This window comes from Aplysia californica, unplaced genomic scaffold (genome assembly GCF_000002075.1).
Source record: "Aplysia californica isolate F4 #8 unplaced genomic scaffold, AplCal3.0 scaffold00408, whole genome shotgun sequence".
Classification (NCBI taxonomy): domain Eukaryota; kingdom Metazoa; phylum Mollusca; class Gastropoda; order Aplysiida; family Aplysiidae; genus Aplysia; species Aplysia californica.
This window is the reverse complement of record NW_004797678.1, coordinates 263,561-287,047: the sequence shown is the minus strand read 5'-3', so window position 1 is coordinate 287,047 and position 23,487 is coordinate 263,561. Positions and strand designations below refer to the sequence as shown.

The following is a 23,487-nucleotide window of genomic DNA, read 5'->3' as shown; positions in this document are numbered from 1 at the left end:
GATGTAATCTTAAAGCCTGTCCATATGCCCTGCTTTTTAAGTGATAAAGTACCCACTTGTCTTGAACAGAAGTTGAGAACTTCGCAATTGAAAGAGGTGGTGGTCGTATTGTGTCAGAGGTAAAAATTAGTGAGAAAATGGCTGCCAAAATGTTGATAATTTGTAAAGCAGTAGTTTCGTACTACGTTGTAATTTTGGGGCAGCGATATGTGTTTGCTGAGTCTTTAAAGAGTTAACTTGGTATTTTTTAGAGTTAACATGATGTTGTTTTAAAGAGTTAAAGCCGTATTTTAAAGGGTTAACGTGGTGATGTTTTAAAGAGTTAACATGGTGATGTTTTAAAGAGTTAACATGGTGGCGTTTTAAAACGTTAACGTGGTTGTGCTTTAAAGAGCTAACATGGTGGTGTTTTTAAAGAGTTAACGTGGTGGTGTTTTTAAAAAGTTAACGCGGTTGTGCTCTAACGAGCTAACATAGTGATGTTTTAAAAGTTAACGCAGTGTTTCTTCGTATCTTTTACAGAGAGCTTCATCATAGGGCCCAAGGACACCCTCATGTCTGTGATCACGTACAACGCAAGAGTGAGACCTCAGTTCTGCTTCAACGATTATCAGAATAACGCAGCAGTGAAAGAGGTTAGCTGCAGTTTCCAGCGTTGTTTTTGTCATCATCATCATCATCATCATCATCATCATCATCATCATCATCATCATCATCATCATCATCATCATCATCATCATCATCCCCAGTTTCTATCTCTGCATTGTTATCAATATCACCATCATCATCATCAGCAGCAGCAGCAGCAGCAACGAAATCAACAACAACATCAGAGGCGGCAGCGGTAGAGGAATCCGTATAATCACAATCAATGCCAAAATTAATACCACCATCTTAGTTGTTATCAGCATCCGCAACAATCGTAGGTTCTTCGGCGTTACTTGTTACAACATATAGGAACATGCAAGTAGCCTACTACGAAACTCCAAAGGCGAACGAATTTTCACTTTGAAAATACTTGAGAAAATTATATTGATAAATAACTGCTACAGCTACAATCCTTGCCACCATCACTAATTACAAGAACGATAGCAGCAGCAGCAGTGTCAGCAGCAGCAGCAGCAACAACAACAGCAATATCCGCACCATTAGCAATTCGCCACTTCCTCCCCCTCCAGTTTATATCCACCATTGACACCACCAACAAAAATCAGACAATATTACAACACAATAATATACTGTGATGAATGTACAAACAACAATAACGACGACGACAGCAACAACAACAACAACAACAACAACAGCAACAAAACAGCACGCCGCGTGTGAAGATAGCTAATAATATTTTTGTTGCATGCACATCATCTTCAACAACAATGACATTGACTGCAGTTTTTGCACTACTATACTACTACTACTACTACTACTACTACTACTACTACTACTACTACTACTACTACATTGTACTTCTGCGGCTACTATCCTTCGCTGACGAAGCTGACTTCCTTCGAACTTGGCGACCCCAGATCTTTCTAAGGAGCACCAAGTGGGTGGTTGGCGGGTGCTCTAGTGTGGTTTGCTCCTTCTTTCCTACCAAATATCTATCGTCCTGATCTCTCCTCCTTTTTTTTTTGTGTTTGTTGCTGTCTTGTAACACCTCTAATCTTCGGCTCTTATATGAACTTATTGCGTTACAAGTGCCGTAAAACTTCTATTTTTTAAAAAAGGAGCACAAAACTGTGCGATGACGAGAAGCTTCTTCCCGGGTGGTATGAGGAATATTACATTTCTCCTGGGATATTTTCAGAGCATCTTTGAAGCGTTTTTATTGTATGTCTGCGAGAGAACGTTTGCACCACAACTTACTACCACTACAACCATTAATTCCACCGCCTCCTCCCACTCCCACCACTTCTTTCATCCTCCTTCAGGCTATAAGCAAGATCAGATACTCCACTGGTGTCACAAGAACTGACCTGGCTCTGCAGTACGCCCGAGAGTATACCTTCAACACCAGCACCGACTGTGGAGCTCGAGAAGGCGCTGCTAAAGTGGTGTTGGTCGTTACAGATGGAAACTCCACCGTCCGTAAGCGATGCGCTTCTCCTTTTTGTTTTGTTTTGTTTTGTTTTACGTCCGCATTGACACAATTTATATCTTTCAAGAGACGGGGCTTCGCGATGTGGATCATTCAGGAAGCGGGCTGCTTCGACACTGGAAAACCCGGGTCGTTGCACTTACTTTACTTTTATCCGCCGCTTATACCCTTTTGGGCGTTGCGGGAAGAAAGAGACGTCTCTCTGTCGCCAGCCGGAGAGCTTGGGTCAGGGGGATGCCGTGGGTGGTTAATGTTTCCCTGACTCCATCTATCCAGGTCTTCCTCGGTCGCCCTCTGGCCTTGTTGCCATCGAATTTTTGTTTAATGTAGGCACGTTGTGCTGGATGGTGTGTTGGTAATCGAATGAGATGTCCGAACCATTTGATTCTTTTGTGTCGGATGTGGTCGTTGCAAAATTTGATCAAATCAATCAAAACCAAACATGTTTGGTTTTCTGGGCAATGATTTGATAAGTTTGATGAAAACACCCGATTAATGATAATGCAAGTAGCTCAAAACTTTTGTTTACTGCGCGCGGAACCAGCGGAATGGGATATAAGGCCCTACTGGACTTCCCTGGGTCAAATCTAATAATAAATTAAACAAAGTGACGTCATTTGATACCGCGTGTGCACTGGTAGGCGCCATCATACTCAGTGCACATTCAAGGGATTGAATCGGGACCAGCTAGATTTTCCTCCGTGGAGGGACAGAAGCTACCATTTTGTCACCATACGATCGATTCGACACGTGACCTTCAAAGAAAAACACATGATGATGATGATGCTAATGAGTAGTAGTAGTAGTTGTTTATTATTATTATTATTATTATTATTATTATTATTATTATTATTATTATTATTATCATTACAATAATAATTAACAGGGCATCCCACACTTACAAAAACAAACGACGGAGAAGGAAAAGAAATGATTTAAAACGCAATAGGTAGCCTGTAATTTAAAATATTGCAAAAAATAATATGAAAACTGCCTGTTCTTTCAATAATAATTGAGTCCTCTTTTTCCCTGTTTTTTCCATAATAATTGAGTCCTCTTTTCCCTTGTCAGCTGGGTTCACCATACAGCAAGCTGAGAAGCTACACGAGAGTGGCCCTACTGTTATCACTGTGGGTATCGGGGCCGCTCTGAGCAGAAAAGAACTGTTCGCCATCGCCTCTGAGAACTCGCTCGTCTTCCGGGTCAACGACTTCAGCCTGCTGGATGTTATCAAGAACCGAGTCGTTGCCACCGCCTGTATGGCCTCTCTGATATGTGAGTCAGTCTGGGTGTTTTGTTTTGTTTTTTCGTTGTTGTTTGGGGGGGGGGGGTTGGGGGGGGGGTTGTGTTGGGTTGTTGTTGTTGGGTTTTTTTTTGGGGGGGGGTAGTTTTTTGTTTTTTGTTTTTTGCTTTTCGTTTTTGTTTGTTTTTGTTTTTCAAAGTTTAAAAAAAGTTTTAGTAGAGGTTTTGCGGCGCTCGCAACTGCATAAGGTCATATGAGCGCCAAGGAGTGGATGTCAACAGATAAGTCCGTACAGGGAATCAGACTTACTCTTCTCACCTCTCTAGCTTCAACAGCACGAAGTTTGCTTCGACTATCAAGGCACCCCGGAAATAGCCGGTCACAAGAATGTGGCAAACAAATAAAAGAAGTAGAGGAAAATGACGATAGTAAGGATTAGGAAAGTTTTAAAAAGCAGCAGTTCCCTGTTGTAGTTCAGGCACAGTTATGAGCATGACATTGTTAGATCAGCCCATTTACAATTCTACTGTGCTCTAGAACGAGAAATGTCCCCCCTTTGGGAATGGCCTCAAGACACTTCAGTCAGTGGCACTGCCCCTGGGGGGAAGGGAGGGGATATGGCAAAGTTTGACTGTCATTAATTAATGTAATTTTTATATACCTACACCCTCGTCAGCATGATCGAATTTGATCGTTAACTCTTACAGGTTGTCAGCATACGCCTTGTTTTGTTGCAGTAAGCGAAGTTTAAAGCATAAGCTATGTAAACGTTAGCTTTTTCAGCAGGAAAAGATACGTTTCAAGGATTAGTCATGAATTAAAACCACCAATTTTGTAGAAAACATTAAAGATTTTGTAAGTTATGAGTTGTAGTTCAGACAAGCAGATATTTCTGATTAATAAGGCAAATGATTTTTTTTTGCAACCAAAAAAAACAACCCCCCAACAACAATGCAGCATCTAACCAACAGACATCCGTTTTCCCCTCATCACTTTCATTACTCTATAACACTAAGTACTCAGGCTATAAAGAAAGAGGTAGACGACGCAAAAGATGGATTGGGGGAGTCAAGGAAACCCTGAGATATTATAATATCCTAATTGGAAGAGCTGCAGAGCTGGCCTACCATAGGAAACTGCATCTCCCCTCGGTCCTCGACGCTTAACGGCAACAGAAGATGAAAAAGTAAGAAGTAAAAGTAAAGTAGTAAACTCTCATTACTTTTAATCCCACCTCACCTCCCCCCAACTTCCCTTTCCAGCACCGGGCTACCACGATCTGTGTAATGCCTACTGCCGCAGTAACATGCGTTGTCAAATGAACGTTGCCAGTGAGGTCAACATGTGCGAATGCCCACCGTTCACGACTTATGACCCCAAGAACATCGTCTGCTTGTAATTTTGGTGAGTTCCTAAATGTTTTTCTTCTATAGTAGTGGAGACCAGTGTTTGTGAGCCAACCTGGCCAATTATATTGCCCACCAGTGGGTGATTTTGGTAATCTTGGTGGGAGGTGGGGATCACTCGGGTAGCGCTACCCAAGAAGTCGTGAATGTTTCTGGGTGTTTTAGGGTCTGCTTGTGTGATAATACATTTATTGTTAAGCGCACAGGTTTATTCATTATTGTTGACACATTTATCATTTTATGTCCAGCTTGGAAACACATAATATAATATACAGGTGGGTGGTACGAAAGTCTTAGCCTCTCAAAGGTGGCAAAAGTGGGAGCTGGTTATAAAACGTTTGTCAAGCACTGGAGTATCCAACACTATCTGATACACAATGCCTCCTTATCCTCTGTGTGAGTTTCACGCCCTTCTAGACATAAATAGGTTGTTCAAAATCCAGTCCTCTACCATTACATCCAGACCGAGCCATGAGGTAACGAGCCTGAGGAAAGGGGAACTGGTTGATTGATGGTCATAGTTTTTGCCATCATCAACATAATTTAGATCGTTTAGGTTTAGGAGGTGGGCTGGCTCAGTCTTGCCAGTCAGTGTCAGGGCCAAACTAGGCTGAGTTGGATACCAGCACCAAAAAAAAAGAATGAGAGAGAGAGAGAGAGAGAGATAGAGAGAGAGAGAGAGAGAGAGAGAGAGAGAGAGAGAGAGAGAGAGAGAGAAAGGGTAGTGAGGGGAGACAGAGAGATAGAGAGAGAGAGAGAGAGAGAGAGAGAGAGGGGGGGGGGAGAGGGAGAGAGAGAGAATAAAATAGAGAGAAAAAGAACGAGAGAGCGGGAGAGGGAACAGGCGGAAGAGAGAAGAGAAAGGAAGGGCATATAGGATCATTATTTGAATTATGTTTTGTGTATTAGATATATATTACAACGCGCATTTATCACTTTCACTTATAGTGGAAGATCCCTGTAAATATTTTCTACGATAGTAATGACGATGATGATGATGATGATGATGATTTTTGACCTTGTGGTTTGATGAAAGAATAGTTTGATGTCCTTGATAGTTTCGTCTTCATGGTCACCATTATAATTTTTCTCCTCTCCCCTCATCCCCCAACGTATCATGATGATGATGATGATGATGATGATGATGATGATGATGATGATGATGATGATGATGATGATGATTGTTTTTGTTGCTGTTTTTCTTCTTCTTCTTCATCTTCTTTTTATTTTATTATCAGATACTTGATAAAATAACTTCCTCATTCGTTTAGTTTGGGTGTGTTAGTTAAGCAAATTCGACGAATTTTTCTCCTCAGATACATGGTTGAGCTGACTTCATCCCCCGAGTACTTTTTTTCCCCTCCCTCTTCATGCTTTTGTGAAACTCTTTCACAATCATTGACGACAAACGCTTGCTAAAGGATCGGAGCTGAAAGAAAAACGAATAAAAACCCTTAATAAAGACTGGAATTAACACTTCCTCGTTGGTCATTTTTCCTTCTCTTCAAAATTGAAACGTTTGCCTTTTTTTTATTTTGTCTCATTAAATTGTTGAGTTCTGCGTCCTTTTCGACGCCTTCAGTTGTCAGAGAGAGAGAGAGAGAGAGAGAGAGAGAGAGAGAGAGAGAGAGAGTGGGAGAGACAGACAGGCAGACAGAGAGAGAGAGGGGGAGGGAGAGAGAGAGAGAGAGAGAGAGAGAGAGAGAGAGAGAGAGAGAGAAGGGGGGCGGGGCGGTAAAATGCCCACGGCCATTAGTCGTTTCTTGCAACCCTCGGTTAACCATAAATGCTCAAAGTGAGACAAAAATGTTAGGTTTTTTAAAATTGTTTTAGCTAGTGTTACGGCACTTGCAACACAATAAGGTCATATAAGTGCCGAAGATTAGATGTGTTACAAAAGAGTAACAAACACAAAAAAGAAGTAGGGAAGATAGAGACAATATGTGTTTTTTTTTAAGGAAAGGAGCAAACCACACCAAGAGCACCTGCCAACTAACCACACAAAAATGTTCGATAGAACTTTGTAATTCTTAGGTAGCATAGTGTGGGTCTGTTGGAAAGTGTGTCATGCGAGGCCAAATAAAGCTGAGAGGGTTATAGTGCCTTAGCAGACAACTTTTGTTGTTGTTTGTTTCGCAACTGACTGAATAAGGTCATATGAGCGCGCGGGACACATTTAACATTTTCGGTTGGAAGGAAATTTTGAAATTTGCCTGGGTGGCGGCCGAAGCCTGCTCTTATCGATTTTCGGCAACCTGGGGATCTTTAACGTGCACAACTTGCAAACGGGACCCCCGAGATTTTTCGCCCTTCTCTGAGAAGGCTAGGTGTACATTTTTTCCTACCAGAAGATCAGGGGTGTGGCTGAAAGACACCAGTAAGAAGGAGCCTAGAAGTAGCAGTAAAAAGGCTGCAGAAAGAGTCAGGAGCCTAGAGGAGGGGGCAGAAAGTAGGGACGAAAGCAGACGATAGAACATTGTTAGAGGGCAGGAAAGGAGGTGAAAGGAGACACTTTTAGAGAAAAAAATGTCGCCACTATCTGGATTCAAAACCGGGACCTTTGAATGAGAGGCGAACTCCTTAACCTGTAGGCAACGAGAGCCCCCGAAAGTGTGGTATGCAAGGCCAACCAAAGCTGAGTGGGAAACAGTACCTAATACGGGGTGCCCACTACGGATGGGATCGGCCGATCAGCCCGATCGCCCCACTTGATCGCCTCAAAAACAAACGTGTTTGTTTTCAGTTTCATGCGATCGAGTCGTGCGATCGGCCCGATCCAGCCGTAGTGGGAACCCCGTATTAGCAGACAACAGGGGAAACTGCATAGAATAAAAATGCCCTATTTGGCAACTGAACTCGCCTCTTATTCTGTTTGCAAAACAAAGACGCAGAACATTTCTTCAATGAGAGACACAGTTACATGTATTTTTATATTCAAGTTAGATTGCTCTTTGTTATTAGTTATTCATCCACTGTATCCTTTTCCACAGAAAACGAAAACGATTTCACAGAAGTACCGTAACTGTCTTGACTGCTCGAGTCATTTCAAATTACATATCGCACCCCCCACCCCCACCCCACCCTCTTTTTTTCTTACTTTCCCCGAAACATAGAGCGTTGCAGATTTTATGTGCAAACAACTGCGATTCACACATCCTAAAAGCGGATCTTGAAATGTTTTTATAACTTCTGATAAGACATAATAATATCATTGAAATCATTTTTTTTCTTTTTTTGCCTTCCTTCTTAAAGTTTTAGACAACTACAAAAGAATCGAAAAATCTACATGAATAGCGAAGTTATGCCTCTTTTTTAAAAAATACTCCAAAACAGAACGTCCTCAGTGAATTAACTTAACTCCTGGGTAAAGGGAACAGAGTATGTGGTCGGCGGGTGCTCCGGTGTGGTTTGCTCCTTCTTTTCTGTTAAAATCACAGAATTCTACACTAAGTGTAGAATTCTGTGGTTAAAATCAAACATCGATTATTCCCCTTTTTGGTGTTTGTTACTCTCTTGTTACACGTCTAATCTTCGGCATTTACATGACCTAATTGTTTTGCAAGTGTCGTGAAATACCTACTTAATAAACTAAACTAAACGTAACGTTTACTTTGAAGGCAGAGAACATAATAGCTCAGCTCGATCCGACGTTGTGTCCTTATGAAAAGGCATTTTACGCGAATTTTCTTATTTGCCTCAGTCCTTTCGGAAATGAATGTTAAATTCAAAGGTCCTTATGAGAACAACGATCGATTAGCCCCCAGCTCGTGATATGGGCTGGTGAAGCATTGCTGAAAAGGAGAGTTGCAATGCGGCTAGGAAACTGGACATCTGACACCAGAAGCATCACACTGGGGTTGCCACAGGGATCATCACTCTCACCAGTGTTATTCAACATAATATGCACAGTTGGAATCACTTCTGGATAACTGGAAGGCCCAGGGTGTGAGCTGAGCTTTGTGGGTGATGTTCTTGTATACAGAGTAAGGATCGGCAAGGCAAAAAACAGCTAACGCGTTGTAACAGAAATTGGATCGAATTGGGCAATGGTGTGTAGACCACATCGGCAAACTCCACCCCGACAAGGCCTGTGTGCTGTGGTGCTCGCTGAATAATCCCGCAGTGAAAGCGCAGATGCCCACAGTCACCATCAACGACAGGGTCCTGAAGCATGAGCACTCACAGAGGTATCTAGGTATCACCTTTGACACATCACTCCCAGGTAAAGATCACATAACCAGGATCGTCACAAGAGCCAGAAAAGGTCCGACTGCACAGATAAACCTTGACGTGAAACAGAATGCCACATAGAATTTTAGCAATACTATGCCATACTCTTTTGTTGTCTGTGATAAGACTATGGTCTCGGGTCTCCTCATCTTGTCAACGTCGCTGCTAAAAAAAACATGAAAGAATTCAGAATGAAGGTATGTGGACTGCCCTCGGATGCACACGAGAAACATCCTGCGAGGTTAAGCGCTAGCCTTTCTCCTGGGCCTTCCAGCCAAGGTAAAACGTCACAAGATTGATCAGGTAAAAGCGTATTTGAGAGTTAGCGCCAATGATCAGCACCCACTGCATGACAAAGCCGAAAGAACTGTTGTTTGTTGTAGGTTTTTTAAAAAAGTTTTACGGCACTTGCAACACAATAAGGTCATACAAGTGCCGAAGATTAAAGGAGTTACAAGGGAGTAACAAACGCAAAAAAGGAGGGGAGATAAAGACGATAGATTTTTTATAGGAAAGAAGGAGCAAACCACACCAGAGAACCCGCCAACCACCCATGGAAGAACTGTACGCACCCGTCTGATTAGAGGGACTGAAAGGATGAATGAGGCAGTGATGACTTAGACTAAAGGCTGTGAAGTGCAACACATCAAAAGGGGCAGCGCATAGGTCAGCGTCACTGACACACTTGGGTCAGCGTCACTGACACACTTGGGCAGTATACTCGAGTGGTAGCAACCTTAGGCAGAGAATGTCATGAGTGGCACCTTGCAGTACAAATAGGTCATATTTTAAGAGCCAAAGATTAGAGAGTAACATACAAAGAAAAGATAATAGAATTTAGACAGTAAAGAAGGAGCAAGCTACACTACAGCACACACCAACTTTTAACTACCCAGAATTATGCTGTCCGAAACAGGCAAAGAAAAAGAGATACAGCTCTAATCAAACTTAACAAAATTCAGTGCGAGCATGAATTAGCCTTGTTTGTATTAAGCTAGCACTAACAACACAACTTCACCAAGAACAAGACTGTGAAAGACAAACAATTTGACAAACATTAATACACAACTTCGCCAAAATTCTCAATTTATTTCCACACTGCTAGCTAGATAGGTAGATAATCAACAATAATACAAGGCACCAAAGGTTTCAGTACTGTCAATGATATCATGCCTTCCACTGACATAGCAGTGATCAGCCAAATAAATAGTCATGTCTTCACACAATACAACTCTAGACCTGACAAGTACACATAATTACTTTTAATCATCTTTTTAAAAAAGTAAAATGTTTGAAAAGAGAATATCTACTCGCAGGATCTAATCTGACTTCCTCCCCTCCCACTCCTCTCCCCTATTTTTAAAAAAAATGTAAAAATGTCTTTCTTTACATTGGTACATTTACATTGGTACTGCACTGCCTCCCATTTCCACCCCCAAATAAACACTTGTGAAGCCACAATAATAATAATAATAATAATAATAATAATAATAATAATAATAATAATAACGATAGTAAGTAAAGCACACAATGCAAAGATCAAGCGTTCAAACAAACTGACTAGAACTTTCACAGTCAGGTATCCACTCCCACTTGAATGAAATGAGTAAAATTCATGTAAAGTGCCTTTCCCAAGGACTTCATAGGATTCAAACCAACGACGTTTTGGTTGCCAGCCTAACAGTCTAACAACTAGACCACCAGCGATGTCAAGCTGAATGCCAGTATTAAATTAACATTCTGAGCAAGATAAATGGGACAGAATAAATGCATAAAGAAATTTTACAAGGTCTTTTCCCATCGAACACATGTATAAGATAAAATCTTACTTTCCACATCTCTGTCCCTTAATCACACACACATGCACTCACTTCACAGAGGAACTAATAAGATTTTTGTACATGACAAGACAATACGAATTTACACTCATGATAACACTAATAGACAAATGTGAGGTATCGTGGTGAAATCAGGCACTCGTCAAAATAAATCAAACCAAAGACATCGAAAAAAAATTTTTAACTGATGGGCAATATTTTTTCTAATTTTCTTTTTTTGGCTCAACACCTTTTACATCCATTTAAAAACACATTTCCGTGTGGATTGTTACTGAAAAACATTGATGATGTAAATTTTCAGTTTACTACGACTCTCAGATTATGGGGGAAATTACCAAACTTTGGTGGTCATTCTCTCAATAATTTTACCTCTGAAACCAGGCGACCCTGACCTCCTTCAATCGCAAATATCTCGACTTCTTTTCAACATAGATGAATATTTTTTTTTTACCAAAAGGAAGGCAAAAGAACAGGCTTTAAGATGATACCAATAACCTTATATGCCCAAAAATTGACGAGCGCCTGATTCCACCACGTCGTGACACAAATGTTTTATGCTCTCCTCGTCAGAATTCAAATCATTCACCAAAAAGGCTGCCTCAGTTCTGCCTGTTGGGGCCAACCCAGGCCACGTCAGCAATAAATCCCAATTGAAAGACAGAAGAAATCTCTTCTTTCACGGAAGACTCCAGCTTAAAGCTGTTGAGTGTCAAAGTACCTAACCATGAGACCACAAATGTTGGCGTAATACTTCCAATATCAACAATACATGCAGAGAGAATAATCATGATAACAAAACAACAAAGGTCATCCCCATAATAGGATAATAATAGTAAAAGTAATAATTTTTTAAAAATAATAATATCAAAACAATGATAACAAAGTCGAACCTGCCTTAGCGATCAGCTCTCAGTAGCGGTCACCTATACTTATACCTATAACCACAACACCCATCAACTTTGTTTCCTTTATTTTTAATCCAACATGGCCACAGTCAGTCAGCCTCAAAAGCTACTTGTGGTAGTCACTTGCTACAAATGTTTTTTGCCAATCCATTCTTGGACTGAGTGTGTACATTCAATCAATGAAAAGAAGCACTTATGACTGACTTAAGATGGATAACAATTTTGAAAGAAATGAAATCGAAAGGTAAAAATTAAGACCAGATTTTAAACCATTTGTTGTCGCAGTTTCTAAAACTGAACTCCATCAGTCTAGTTAAGACAGAGTGAGAGCTGATGTTAGCGTTTTCATTGCATTAAATGTCAAGACAGAACCTCAAAAGGCCCCTTTTTCTGAGCTGTAAGGACAAAATTTTGCTCATGAGGTTCAAGATGGTTTCCATGGAGAGATTTTAGTCGAAATACACACCGTGGTTTTTAGCTGTATCAATAATCAATTATGTCACTGCCAACGTAAACACGGTTTACATTAATAAAGAAAACTCAATTTTAAGCTTGTTGAACACGGCATGACTTATCATATGGTGCATTTGCAGGGTAGTGTACGTATTCTAAAATTCATTTGACACAAACCAGTCTTTAAAAGCCAGCTCCATTTCAAAGCACAGACATCTAAGGTCTATAACTTAGTTAAAGAAACATGTTTTCCATATGTTGAAAACATTTGTACGCTTTCCAGTGACATGATACAGCAGCAATTACCCCTCCATCATACTTCTTTACTTTTACTTTCCCCTTTTCATCCTTCGTTGCCGTTAAGAGCCAAGGGGAGATGCAGTTTTCTACGGTAGGCCAGCTCCCCAGCTCTTTCAGTTGGGAGATCATGATTTCTCAGGGTTTCCTCGACTCCCTCAATCCATCTTTAACATGGTCTACCTCTTACTTTATATCATGAGTACATGGTGTCATAGGCTCTCGAGGCTGGCTGGCTAGGTGACATTCGTAACACGTGGCCACAGCATTTTATTCTGGGTTTTTTTATTACATGCAGGCAGGACTCAGTGCCAACACTCGCTCTTACTTAATAATAATATATGGCATTTATATAGCGCTCAACCCCTATTAAAGTACAGAGACTCTGAGGCTTTACAATACAGCAGTAACATAAAACATTGTGTTCTGACCAAAAGAAAATCTCTATATTATTCACCTCATTAATCTAAAAATAAAAATGACTTCAGGTGACATTTGGAAAAATCAAAGGATTTGATCTCTCTTAACTCACTGACTACGGATCCCGTCACGGGTACGGGGCTCTCGGTCGGTTCGTAGGTATGGATCCCGTACCCCCGACGGGATGGAATTTGCGGTTTTGTTCCGTATCTTGTGCTCCCTTCACATGTACAGGAACGGACTCCAGTGCTAGTTTTGCCTCTTGTTTCGTTTCATGCCGAGTTTGGCGGAAGTTTCGAGGTAACTTTTTAAGCAATTGAAGGTGAAGGACAGTCACCTCTTCTGGGGCTGACCTGACCGGAACTCGTGCTATGTTTTTTCTATACAAATGATAGTAATCCGACAATCGCGTCGAAGTAACGGTCGCACGAACAAGAATCACATAATTTCGCTGTTTTCGATACTTCTGTACGTTTTGCTAGTTTTAGTGACAGGATATATGTGTCCGAAAGTTAGGACCCTGTATATGTACCCGAACACGGCCCGAGTCGTAGTTTTAGGGCTAGATCTAGCACTGGTACTGTTGTTGTTGTTCACGCGACGAAATCACAACTTCGTTCCCTACATGTCTCATGAAATTCAGTGTATGGGTCTGAATAAACGCACAGACCAGCTTTTATATTTTCACCAAACACTCACACATGGATATAAATCAAAACAGAACACTTTGAACTTTTATTTTTGTTGTTGTGAATTTCATTCTATCTGTCATGTCTCTGGACATTTTTCGAAAAATCAAATTCATGCCAATTTTGAAACAATCATAAGAATTAAAGTATTAGACCTAGAGAACTTAATTATTTTGAAATAGATTAAATTTGAAAGTTACTTTACTGTTTCAAAAAATAATTACAATAGGGTAATTCTGAGAGTTGAGGTGGTGTTTTGAAATACCCCCAAAAATGCCAGTACTCAGCACTAGTGATTTGTGAAAGGGGCCAGTAGTCAGTGAGTTAAACTACTGGGCAAAACATTCCAGTAGATGGTAAAAGAAATTTCTTTTTGTCATACATTTGTTCATACTTCTTTTACTCTACGAAACTTAACCTTAAAAAAAATGAAATAATTAGTCGACTTTTCTACCTATAAAGGGACAAATATATGACATTCATAGTTTCTCGCCTCCCTGTGAAAAAATGTTTATATATGGCTTACCGGATTCATAAAATAATTCACCGAGATGACAGACAAGAGTAATTTTGAATCTCTACTTTGTACATGATCCCAAAACAAAAATAAAACTTCGGGCACGTACTTTGTACATGATCCCAAAACAAAAATAAAACTTCAGGCACAAAGCATTACCGCTGTTGAAGTAAACATATAGCATTCAACTACCAAAAATGAAAAAAAGGAAAAAAAGAGGGCACAGTATCACATTTTCTGATGGCACAATTATCTACAAGAGGTCACGACAAGCCATTATACCAGTGCCTCTGGCACATTCAAAAGCTCTGACCCAAGCAAGGGGAATAAAGCGAAATAGTTCTCAAAAGTAGATATATTTGTGGATTAGCAATTATTTCCTTATTCCAACGAAGTCTACATGAAAGCTTCAACAAAATACACTTATTCTGCACTCTTTAAATAAAAAGTGAGATTACCAGCTCCTAGAACAAAACTGAAAAGCATTATCACAATATTAAAAAAATTTTTAGGTGCATTGCACAGCAGACAAAATTGTGATCAGAGTAAACAGTAGCATAAAAACCAAAACATGACATTTTGTTCACACTCAAAAAACTTCGTTGTCAATAAATAGTTCTTGTAAAATAAGACCATATTGACAACCATATAAGACGATGTTTATCCGCAGCAAGAAAATGTTATCAAAATAACCCACTGAATCAGTAATGGCACAGTCACAAAAATACTGACAAAATTAAATTCTTATCAAAATTAGGGAAACAGCAATTCAGACATCTTCCACAAGAATAGGCAAAACAGAATTTGCAGCAAGGATGATTGCACTACACTAAGAGACCCAAACTAGGACTGGTGGCAAAATCAGAATGAAAAAAAATATGTAAAACAAACACCCATTTCCTTCCGTTCTTTCCCTAAACATGCTTACAATTTCAAATTCCCATTCTTCATACGTTGAAAAATATAAATCAACAAACTTCTGCATGCCCACCCCCCCCCTTCCCTACAAACACAACATTGAAAGACACTGTAAATTAGTGCTCTATAAATTGTGCTACACAAAAGTAAGGTGTGTTACCAATTTGGAAACTCTGTCACCTACCATATCATCACTGGCAGGCTTGTCAAGCCCGCTATTTCTAGACGCTGTCTAATGTCTACGCTAACACTTTTTCGACTCTCAAATTATATTCCGATTTATTCATCATCCGATATGACCACTTTGGTCGGTAAAAAACACACCAGCCTTTCCGTTCTTTTCCCAGTTCTGCTGCTGTCCAATACGGCCACTGTGGATGAAGGAACAACACATCCTCCCCTTGTTCTTTAGCCAGTTCTGTGATTCACACAATTCACCAACTGCCACAGGTGTCAAGGTTACGAAAAAATGTATTAGCACCTCATCTCTCAGTGAGAAGATCCCTGGAGACAATCATCCGCATGATTTCATTTGACCCTACAAAGAAACAAGAGACGTTTGAGGTTAAATTTTAAAGTCAAACAAATAAAACATACATGACAGATGAGCAACAAAAGGCATGCAAATGAAACAGAAGGATACCAATACATACAAACATGGAGAGAGGACGGGAGGGGGGGGGGGGGTAGAAAGATAGATAGATAGATAGATAGAGAGAGAGAGAGAGAGAGAGAGAGAGAGAGAGAGAGAGAGAGAGAGAGAGAGAGAGAGAGAGAGAGAGAAAGAGAGAGACAGAGAGAAAGAGACAGACAGACAGACAGAGAGAGAGAGAGAAAGAGAGAGAGAGAGAGAGAGAAAGAGAGAGAGAAAGAGAGAGAGAGAGAGAGAGAGAGAGAGAGAGAGAGAGAGAGAGAGAGAGAGAGAGAGAGAAAGAGAGAGAGAGAGAAAGAGAGAGAAAAAGAGAGAGAGAGAAAAAGAAAGAGAGAGAGAGGGACAGAGAGAGAGAGCAGACAGACAAACAGACACACAGACAGACACACAGACAGACAGACAGACAGACAGAGTAGAAGAGAGCAAAAAAGGAGAAAGCAACAGTTCATCTTTCAACAATAGCTAAGGACCAATTGCACTAAACACTATTTTTGTAGATCGTTAGCACCTTTTAAAGAAACATGAGCACAGCATCTCACCTTCCAATATACAGTGTACCCGAGTGTCTCTCATATACTGCTGGACTGGGTAATCTTTCAGATACCCATAGCCTCCAAATATTTGCAGGGCATCATTGCAGATCTGAAAACAAATATAGAAAAATACATTATATCTTTTCATTCTGGATTTTCTCTTTCAAACCATTGACTTGTACATTAAATTATGACCCAAACAAATCATACAACTGATAATGCCACATCATGGGGGGGGAAGAATCTTCTTCTTCCTCTTCTTTGCCTTCCCCCACTAGATCTCAGGGGTCCCTGACTCCTGGCTGGTTCACATACCCAACTCCTTTTTTTTCATAAGAGTATAATGGCACTTGCAAAACAATAAGGTCATATGAGTGCCGAAGATTAGAGGTGTTACAAGAGAGTAACAAACAGAAAAAAGAAAGAGAAGAGATAAGGACGATAGATGTTTGATTGGAAAGAAGAAGCAAATCACACCAGAGCACCCGCCAACCACCCACTACTCGACTCCTGGCTGGTTCATCAACCCGCAGTGCCACTGATTTTTATTTATGTGTGAGACAGCATGGTGAAATCAGGCACTCATCAAAATAATGAAATCAACAAAACTGGCATTTTTCTGAGCATTGGGCAATTTTTTTTTTTTGGCTCAAAACAATTTATTTCAAAAAACACATTTTAGTGTGAATTTTACTGAAAATTGTTGTTTAAAGGCGTAAAAAAAAGTAAATTTACAGTTTCCAAGGACTCTCAAGCTATGGTAGTCACCAAATTTTGGCAGCCATTTCCTCATTAATTTTACTTCTGACACCAGGCGACCCCATCTCCTTCAATCACAAACATCCCAAGGTCTATTCAAGATGTATGGGTATTTTTTTCATCAAAACATAGATAAAGAAAGACCAAGCTTCAAGATGATACACAGATACCAATAACTCCAAAAATGCCCCAAAATTGACCAGCCCCTGAATTCCACCGAGTCGTGAGACATATGTGACTGTATTTCCTACTTCATAGGACCCCTTGCCATCAGGCAGCCACATTCCAATTTCGAAGGTACTCCATACGCTTTAGCACTGACTAGAGTATTTTCAGTTTTGGTAGAAATTAATTTTGAAATTTGCCCAAGTGGTAATCGAAACCTACTCTTATCTATTTTAATACCACCAAGGGATCTTTAGTTCATTCAAGTTGCACACAGGACCTCCGAGATTTTTTCACCCTTATCCAAGAAGACAAAGTAAAGTGTTAGATCTTACCTACCCTAATGTCAGGGGTGCAGCTGAAAGACATCAGTAAAATAAGAACCAGGAGATCAGTAGAAAGAGTCAAGTGTAAAGGGTAGAGGAGCCCAGAGGAAGCCAGAGTTTGAGAGGGGGGAGGGGGATCTTGGCCGATCCAATAGAATAATAGAATAGACTTCCTGTTAACGGATATGAAAGAAAATTTGGGGCTCTCGTGGTCTAGAGGTATGGTGCTCACCTCTCATTCAACAGATCCAAGGTTTGCAAACTGACAGCGACGCAAAACTTTTCTGCTAAAATTTTCTCCATTCACCACTTTCCTGTTCTCTAGACGTGTTCTTTGATCTGCTTTCATTTCCACTTTCTCTAGTCAGTATAAAAATATAAAGAGTACCTTCGAAATCAGAATTTGGCTGCATAAAAACAGATGAACAGTCAAAATAATTAAATGCACACGTCTGGCCACTCACCTTGAAGCACTCCTCTGTGGCAAAAAGCTTAGCCATGGAGCACAGGGCAACAGAGTTCGGATCCCCTCTGTCCAGTGCTTGGGCAGCATTCCTCACCATCAGCCGGGATGCCACGAGCTGGGTGGCCATCTCAGCTAGTCGGAACTGCAGGTACTGTAGAAAAGTGAAATAGTACAGGTTTAGCCCTTTTTGGCTTTAGCTTTAGTAAAGGTTTTACGGTGCTCCCAACTGCATAAGGTCATATGAGCGCCAAAAGATTAGAGGTGTTACAAGAGAGTAACAAACATAAAAAAGAAAGAGAGATAAGGACGATAGATGTTTGATAGGAAAGAAGAAGCAAACCACACCAGAGCACCCGCCAACAACCCACATCAGCCCTTTTTGAGCCACATCGGCCTAAACTGGCCTTCCTGTCATGTTTCCATACCGGCTAAATTATTAAAATTAACTGGCTGTAGAGCCATACTGGCTTTTACCAGCCTGACACACCCGCCTTTAGTGTAGGCTAAGAAATAGAACATTCCACTCTAAATTTAGATACTGGCGTTCCAGGTCTTTGTAAGTGAAATTTCATTGTAATACATCGCTAAAAGTAAAAGCAATTTCTTTCCTACACCCCCTGAATTTCTGAAAAACACTGAAATATTTTAGTTTTGAGAAGCCATCAGCTGGCCCCCATTTTGGTTTTGCTGTGGTGACTTACTGACCCATTAATGGTGCTGAGAGGGTTAACACCCCTATCAACACTATTAGACTATTTAACTCTATAACCCCGAGTGGACGGTACCAGCACCTGGCTTGATCGCAGGGTGCATGAAGCATTACTCCTAATGCACTCTTTTACAAATCCGAAGAGATTTAATTTGACTCGGAAATGTTAGATAAATGTATAAACTACTTTCTCTTCACTTTGACACAGTTTAAACCATTTTATGAATATTTTGAGCATATCCCAAGTTACCTGTTTCATGAGATCTGGAAAAAAACTCTGTCAAAACATGGAAAATAATTCCAGGGTTAAAGAGTTAAGAGGCCGGACTTCCGAGTTCCATGTCCATTTCCAACAGGACCAAGCAAAATAGGATATTCAAATTAAGTGCCTTTCCCAAGGACACAATGTTGGACTGAGCTGAGGCTCAAATCCCCAAACCTGCAATCTCACAATTACACATCCAGTAGCCTAACTACCAGGCTACCGAGGCTACCAGGTACTGTAGGCAAGAGACCAATGCATTGATAACAAGTAGAAACTGAAATCAGTACACAATCAAATAACCGTTCATTAGGAGAACAGAATGAAAAGTGTGATGGGGAATGTGAACCATCCCTATTCCTCCCACCCTCCGCCCCACCATCCACCACCACAAGAGAAAAAAAAGGAAAAGTAGAACAGAGCAGACCACAATTTTCTTTACCTGAAAATTTTCCAAGGGCTGATTGAACTGCTTGCGCACCTTCATGTGGTCTCGCGCTTGTTCAATGGAGGCATGAGCAGCCCCAAGGGAACTGGATGCTGTTCAAAACAAATTGAAATCAAATTTTTTAATTTTAGTAGAGGTTTAACGGCGTTCGCAACTGCACAAGGTCTTATGAGCGCAAGAAGATTAGGGGTGTTACAAGAGAGTAACAAACATAAAAAAGAAGAAGGGGAGATAAGCACGATAGATGTTTGATAGTAAAGAAGAAGCAACCACACCGGAGCACCCGTCAACCATCCACATTAATTTTTTGGGTTTGAGTAAAGAGAAGCTCACTGACATGATAATGGTCATTTAGTGCAAAGAAAAACAACATGTTTTAGTAAGTGTTTCACAGGACTTGCAACATAATTAAGTCATGTAAGTGCCAAAGATTAGCTGTTAAAAGCCAGTAACAAATACAAAAATGAAGCATGAGAGATGACTACGGTAAATATTTGATAGGACAGGAGGAGCAGAGGCAATCCACACCATGAGAGCACCCATCAACAACCAAAAAAAAAAAAATGGTGGACTAACAGAAACAAAAAGAATATACAGAAATGAAGGACCTCCAAGTGGAGCCCTCCAGCATCCCCCACATATTGAAGACATTCTGGCTTTTAGTAAGAGTGGGCTTGTTGCATAAGTAGAACAATTAGAGGCCAAGAGAGATAAGACTAAGACAGAATGAAAATGTTTTAAGCCCCCAGCAACTTAATTTAGATCATCAGGGAGGAAGCCAGCTTCAATCCTGCTTACAGGGTCAACATGGACAACATTATCACAGCAGAAAGACAAAGACACTTTTTATAATAACGTCCAAAGCAGGAATCAAACACATCTTCTGTGCACAATGGAAAAGAGTCTTACTGTTATATCACAGATAGTGGTCGTCTGCAACCCTGAGAAGCAGCACACCCCCCCCTTTCCACCCAATTAACTCTTTAAACCCCATCGAACGCTGGGAGCGTCCAGCTGTACAGCGGTAGTAACCCTGTTCTGCGTCGGGCGCTGGAGCTTCCGATACTAGTGACAACTGTTTCTTTTAATTTAGTGATAGTTTCTTCTTGTTTTTCAGAACTATTCCCGATCCAAATTTTTTAGCAATGACTAAACCTTTGTTTCCGCAATTTAGAAGTCGGAGGCAAGCTTTTGGGGTTGTAATGAGACACCAGGTTTAGGTGACTGGAAAAAAACACCTCCGGGAAATGGTGGAAAAAACTCAGAGTTTAAAGAGTTTAAAAAACCCGTCAAGTAGTTGCCAACTACCCCCAAACACTAATTCAATTTAATTATCCTACAATTACTCACTAACATTATGTCAAAAACAAACATTATTCATGTCAAAAACACCAACACACATTATTTTTGTCATAAACATTCACACACATTGTGAAACACACACCCTCATGAGTCCTGCCACAATAACTCACGTACATTCATACTGTAACAAACACTCACATTAACTGTACCGCAAACACTCCCTCACGTTAATACAGAAGAAAAAAACCCACTCCCATTAATTCTGCGATAACCACCAACAAACATCAATACTGCAACAAACATCCACATAAACTAAACTGTGCCACAAACACTCACCTACATTAATAATGAAAAAAAAAATCACCAACATTCACTCTGCAACAAATACTCTCACACACACAAAGATACTGCGACAAAACACCCTAATCAATTGTGCAACAAAACACTCACCAACATTAACTGGGCCACAAACTGCCACAAACATTCACCAACATTAACTGGGCCACAAACTGCCACAAACATTCACCAACATTAACTGGACCACAAACTGCCACAAACATTCACCAACATTAACTGGGCCACAAACTGCCACAAACATTCACCAACATTAACTGGGCCACAAACTGCCACAAACATTCACCAACATGAACTGGGCCACAAACTGCCACAAACATTCACCAACATTAACTGGGCCACAAACTGCCACAAACATTCACCAACATTAACTGGGCCACAAACTGCCACAAACATTCACCAACATTAACTGTGCCACAAACACTCACCAACATTAACTGTGCCATAAACACTCACCCACAAAACACTCACCAACATTAACAGTACCACAAAACACTCACCACCATTAATTGTGCAACAAACATTCACCAACATTAACTGGGCCACAAACTGCCACAAATATTCACCAACATTAACTGGGCCACAAACACTCACCAACATAAACTGTGCAACAAACACTCATCAACATTAACTGTACCACAAACACTCACCCACAAAACACTCACCAACATTAACTGTACGAGAAAACACTCACCAACATTAACTGTGCCACAAACACTCACCAACATTAACTGAGCCAAAAAACACTCACCAACATTAATTCGGCCTCCATTGAGGCCTCTCATGGCTATACTGAAGCCCTGGCCTTCCACACCAACGAGATTACTTTGAGGGACACGACAGTCATCAAATGACACAATCCTTGCAGGATGTGAATTCCATCCAACCTTGTTGAATAGGAAAAAACAAAACATTTCCCTAACTTCATCTAAAAACATGTTCTTCAATACTTGTAAAAACATTTTCCTCAAATTTTTGGTCTAATACCCCCCAACCCCCGGTCCACTATGATTACTCTCTCTCTCTCTCTCTCTAATCCCTTCTCAACTCTAACTCAACCACACTTCTCACCTCACTTCCGAGTCTAATCCATCCCCTTTACCTCCACATGCAAACCTCCTCGCCCCAGCCCCCCTCCTCCTTTTCCCCTTCCCCTCCAGATTTCACCTTCCCAATGGCATACCTTCTTCTCCTTTTTCCCAAAAGAGAGGCCTGGTGTGTCTTTCTCCACCAGCACACAAGACACACCTTTGGGGCCCGGCTGGCCAGTGCGACACATCAGCACGTATAGGTCACTCGCCCCACTACCGCTGATGAATGCCTGAATTTCGACGAGACAAGATGTTTTAGTTTTAGTAAGAGGTTTTAGTTTTAGTAGAGGTTTTACGGTGCTCGCAACTGCATAAGGTCATATGAGCGCCAAAAGATTAGAGGTGATACAAGAGAGTAACAAACATAAAAAAGAAGAAGGGGAGATAAGGATGATAGATGTTTGATAGGAAAGAAGAAGCAAACCACACCAGAGCACCCGCCAACCACCCACAGAAAGAGTTTTACGGTACATGCAACACAATAAGGTCATATAACTACCGAAGACTAGAGGAGTTACAAGAGAGTAACAAACATAAAAAAGAAGGAGGGGAGATAGTTTTTTGGTTTTAGTAAAAGTTTTACTGCACTTGCAACACATTAAGGTCATATAAGTGCCCAAGATTAGAGGTGTTACAAGAGAGTAACAAACACAAAATAAAAGGAGGAGAGATAAAGATTATAGACGGTGGATAGAAAAGAAGGAGCAAACCACACCAGAGCACCCGCCAACCACCCACTGGAGAGGAGATAAGAATGATAGACGTTTGATAGGAAAGAAGGAGCAAACCACACCAGAGCACCCGCCAACCACCCACAAAAACAAGATGAAATCAGATCAGCTCAGATTACAGAAAGAAAGAATAGAAGAGGCGAAATTAGAGAAAATAAAACACGTTAATACATAAATTCAGACAAAACAAGATACAATGAGGTTTAAAAAAAAACCAACTACAGATTCTCCTTTGTTATGAATTAACCAGTGTACTTCAGCCAGCCTCTGCCACACAAATCATATATTCATAGCACAATATAAATACACACACACTAGACAAATCATAAATCCTGTATAATGCACACACAAAAACGCACACACACACATACAAAATGACTCTCCCAATGTAAATAAAAATTTTGCATTTTAATGGCAATGGCCTATTATACATTCCAGCACTGAAGACTTTCGATACTGAAACCATCTAAAATGCATGCAGCTGAAAAAAAGAGGTTACACATTTTTATTGTTTTTTTAGTCAGAGTTTTTAGGCACTAGCAACACAATAAGGTCATATATGTGCCGAAAATAAAGAGAGTAAAAAACACAAAACAAGGGGAAGAGGAGAGATTAGGATGATGAGAGATTGAGAGAGAGAAAGAGAGAGGGGGGAGGGAGGGAGAGAGGGAGGGG

General features: G+C 40.6%; 3 protein-coding genes across 3 annotated transcripts in view; 2 read left to right on the top strand and 1 right to left on the bottom strand.

Annotated features, from left to right (window-relative positions):
* LOC101846899 (collagen alpha-6(VI) chain) overlaps positions 1-537 on the top strand; it is a gene marked incomplete in the record, with an annotated part of 54,235 nt that extends 53,698 nt beyond the window's left edge. Inside the window, 1 exon segment of the mRNA XM_035971272.1 lies at positions 523-537. Coding sequence (XP_035827165.1) covers positions 523-537 — 15 coding nt within the window.
* On the top strand, positions 500-6,223 carry LOC118478190 (von Willebrand factor A domain-containing protein 1-like). The gene is made up of 5 exons (XM_035971268.1): positions 500-635; positions 1,932-2,088; positions 3,170-3,373; positions 4,604-4,745; positions 6,064-6,223. The coding sequence occupies exons 1-4, from the start codon at positions 555-557 to the stop codon at positions 4,738-4,740; spliced, it is 579 nt and encodes a 192-aa protein (XP_035827161.1). The 5' UTR covers positions 500-554; the 3' UTR covers positions 4,741-4,745; positions 6,064-6,223.
* Positions 6,224-15,365: 9,142 nt separating this feature from the next.
* The window catches only part of LOC101846440 (isobutyryl-CoA dehydrogenase, mitochondrial), a gene marked incomplete in the record, with an annotated part of 26,236 nt that continues 18,114 nt past the window's right edge, over positions 15,366-23,487 (bottom strand). Inside the window, 6 exon segments of the mRNA XM_013085799.2 lie at positions 15,366-15,552; positions 16,206-16,308; positions 17,914-18,066; positions 19,329-19,426; positions 21,742-21,877; positions 22,174-22,311. Of these exon segments, the coding sequence (XP_012941253.1) occupies positions 15,497-15,552; positions 16,206-16,308; positions 17,914-18,066; positions 19,329-19,426; positions 21,742-21,877; positions 22,174-22,311 (684 nt within the window).

Coding starts and splice junctions, on each gene's coding strand:
- LOC118478190 (XM_035971268.1), top strand. CDS start 555: ATGTCTGTGATCACGTACAACGCAAGAGTGAGACCTCAGTTCTGCTTC. Junction 636..1,931: donor ATAACGCAGCAGTGAAAGAG/GTTAGCTGCAGT, acceptor ATCCTCCTTCAG/GCTATAAGCAAGATCAGATA. Junction 3,374..4,603: donor CTGTATGGCCTCTCTGATAT/GTGAGTCAGTCT, acceptor TTCCCTTTCCAG/CACCGGGCTACCACGATCTG.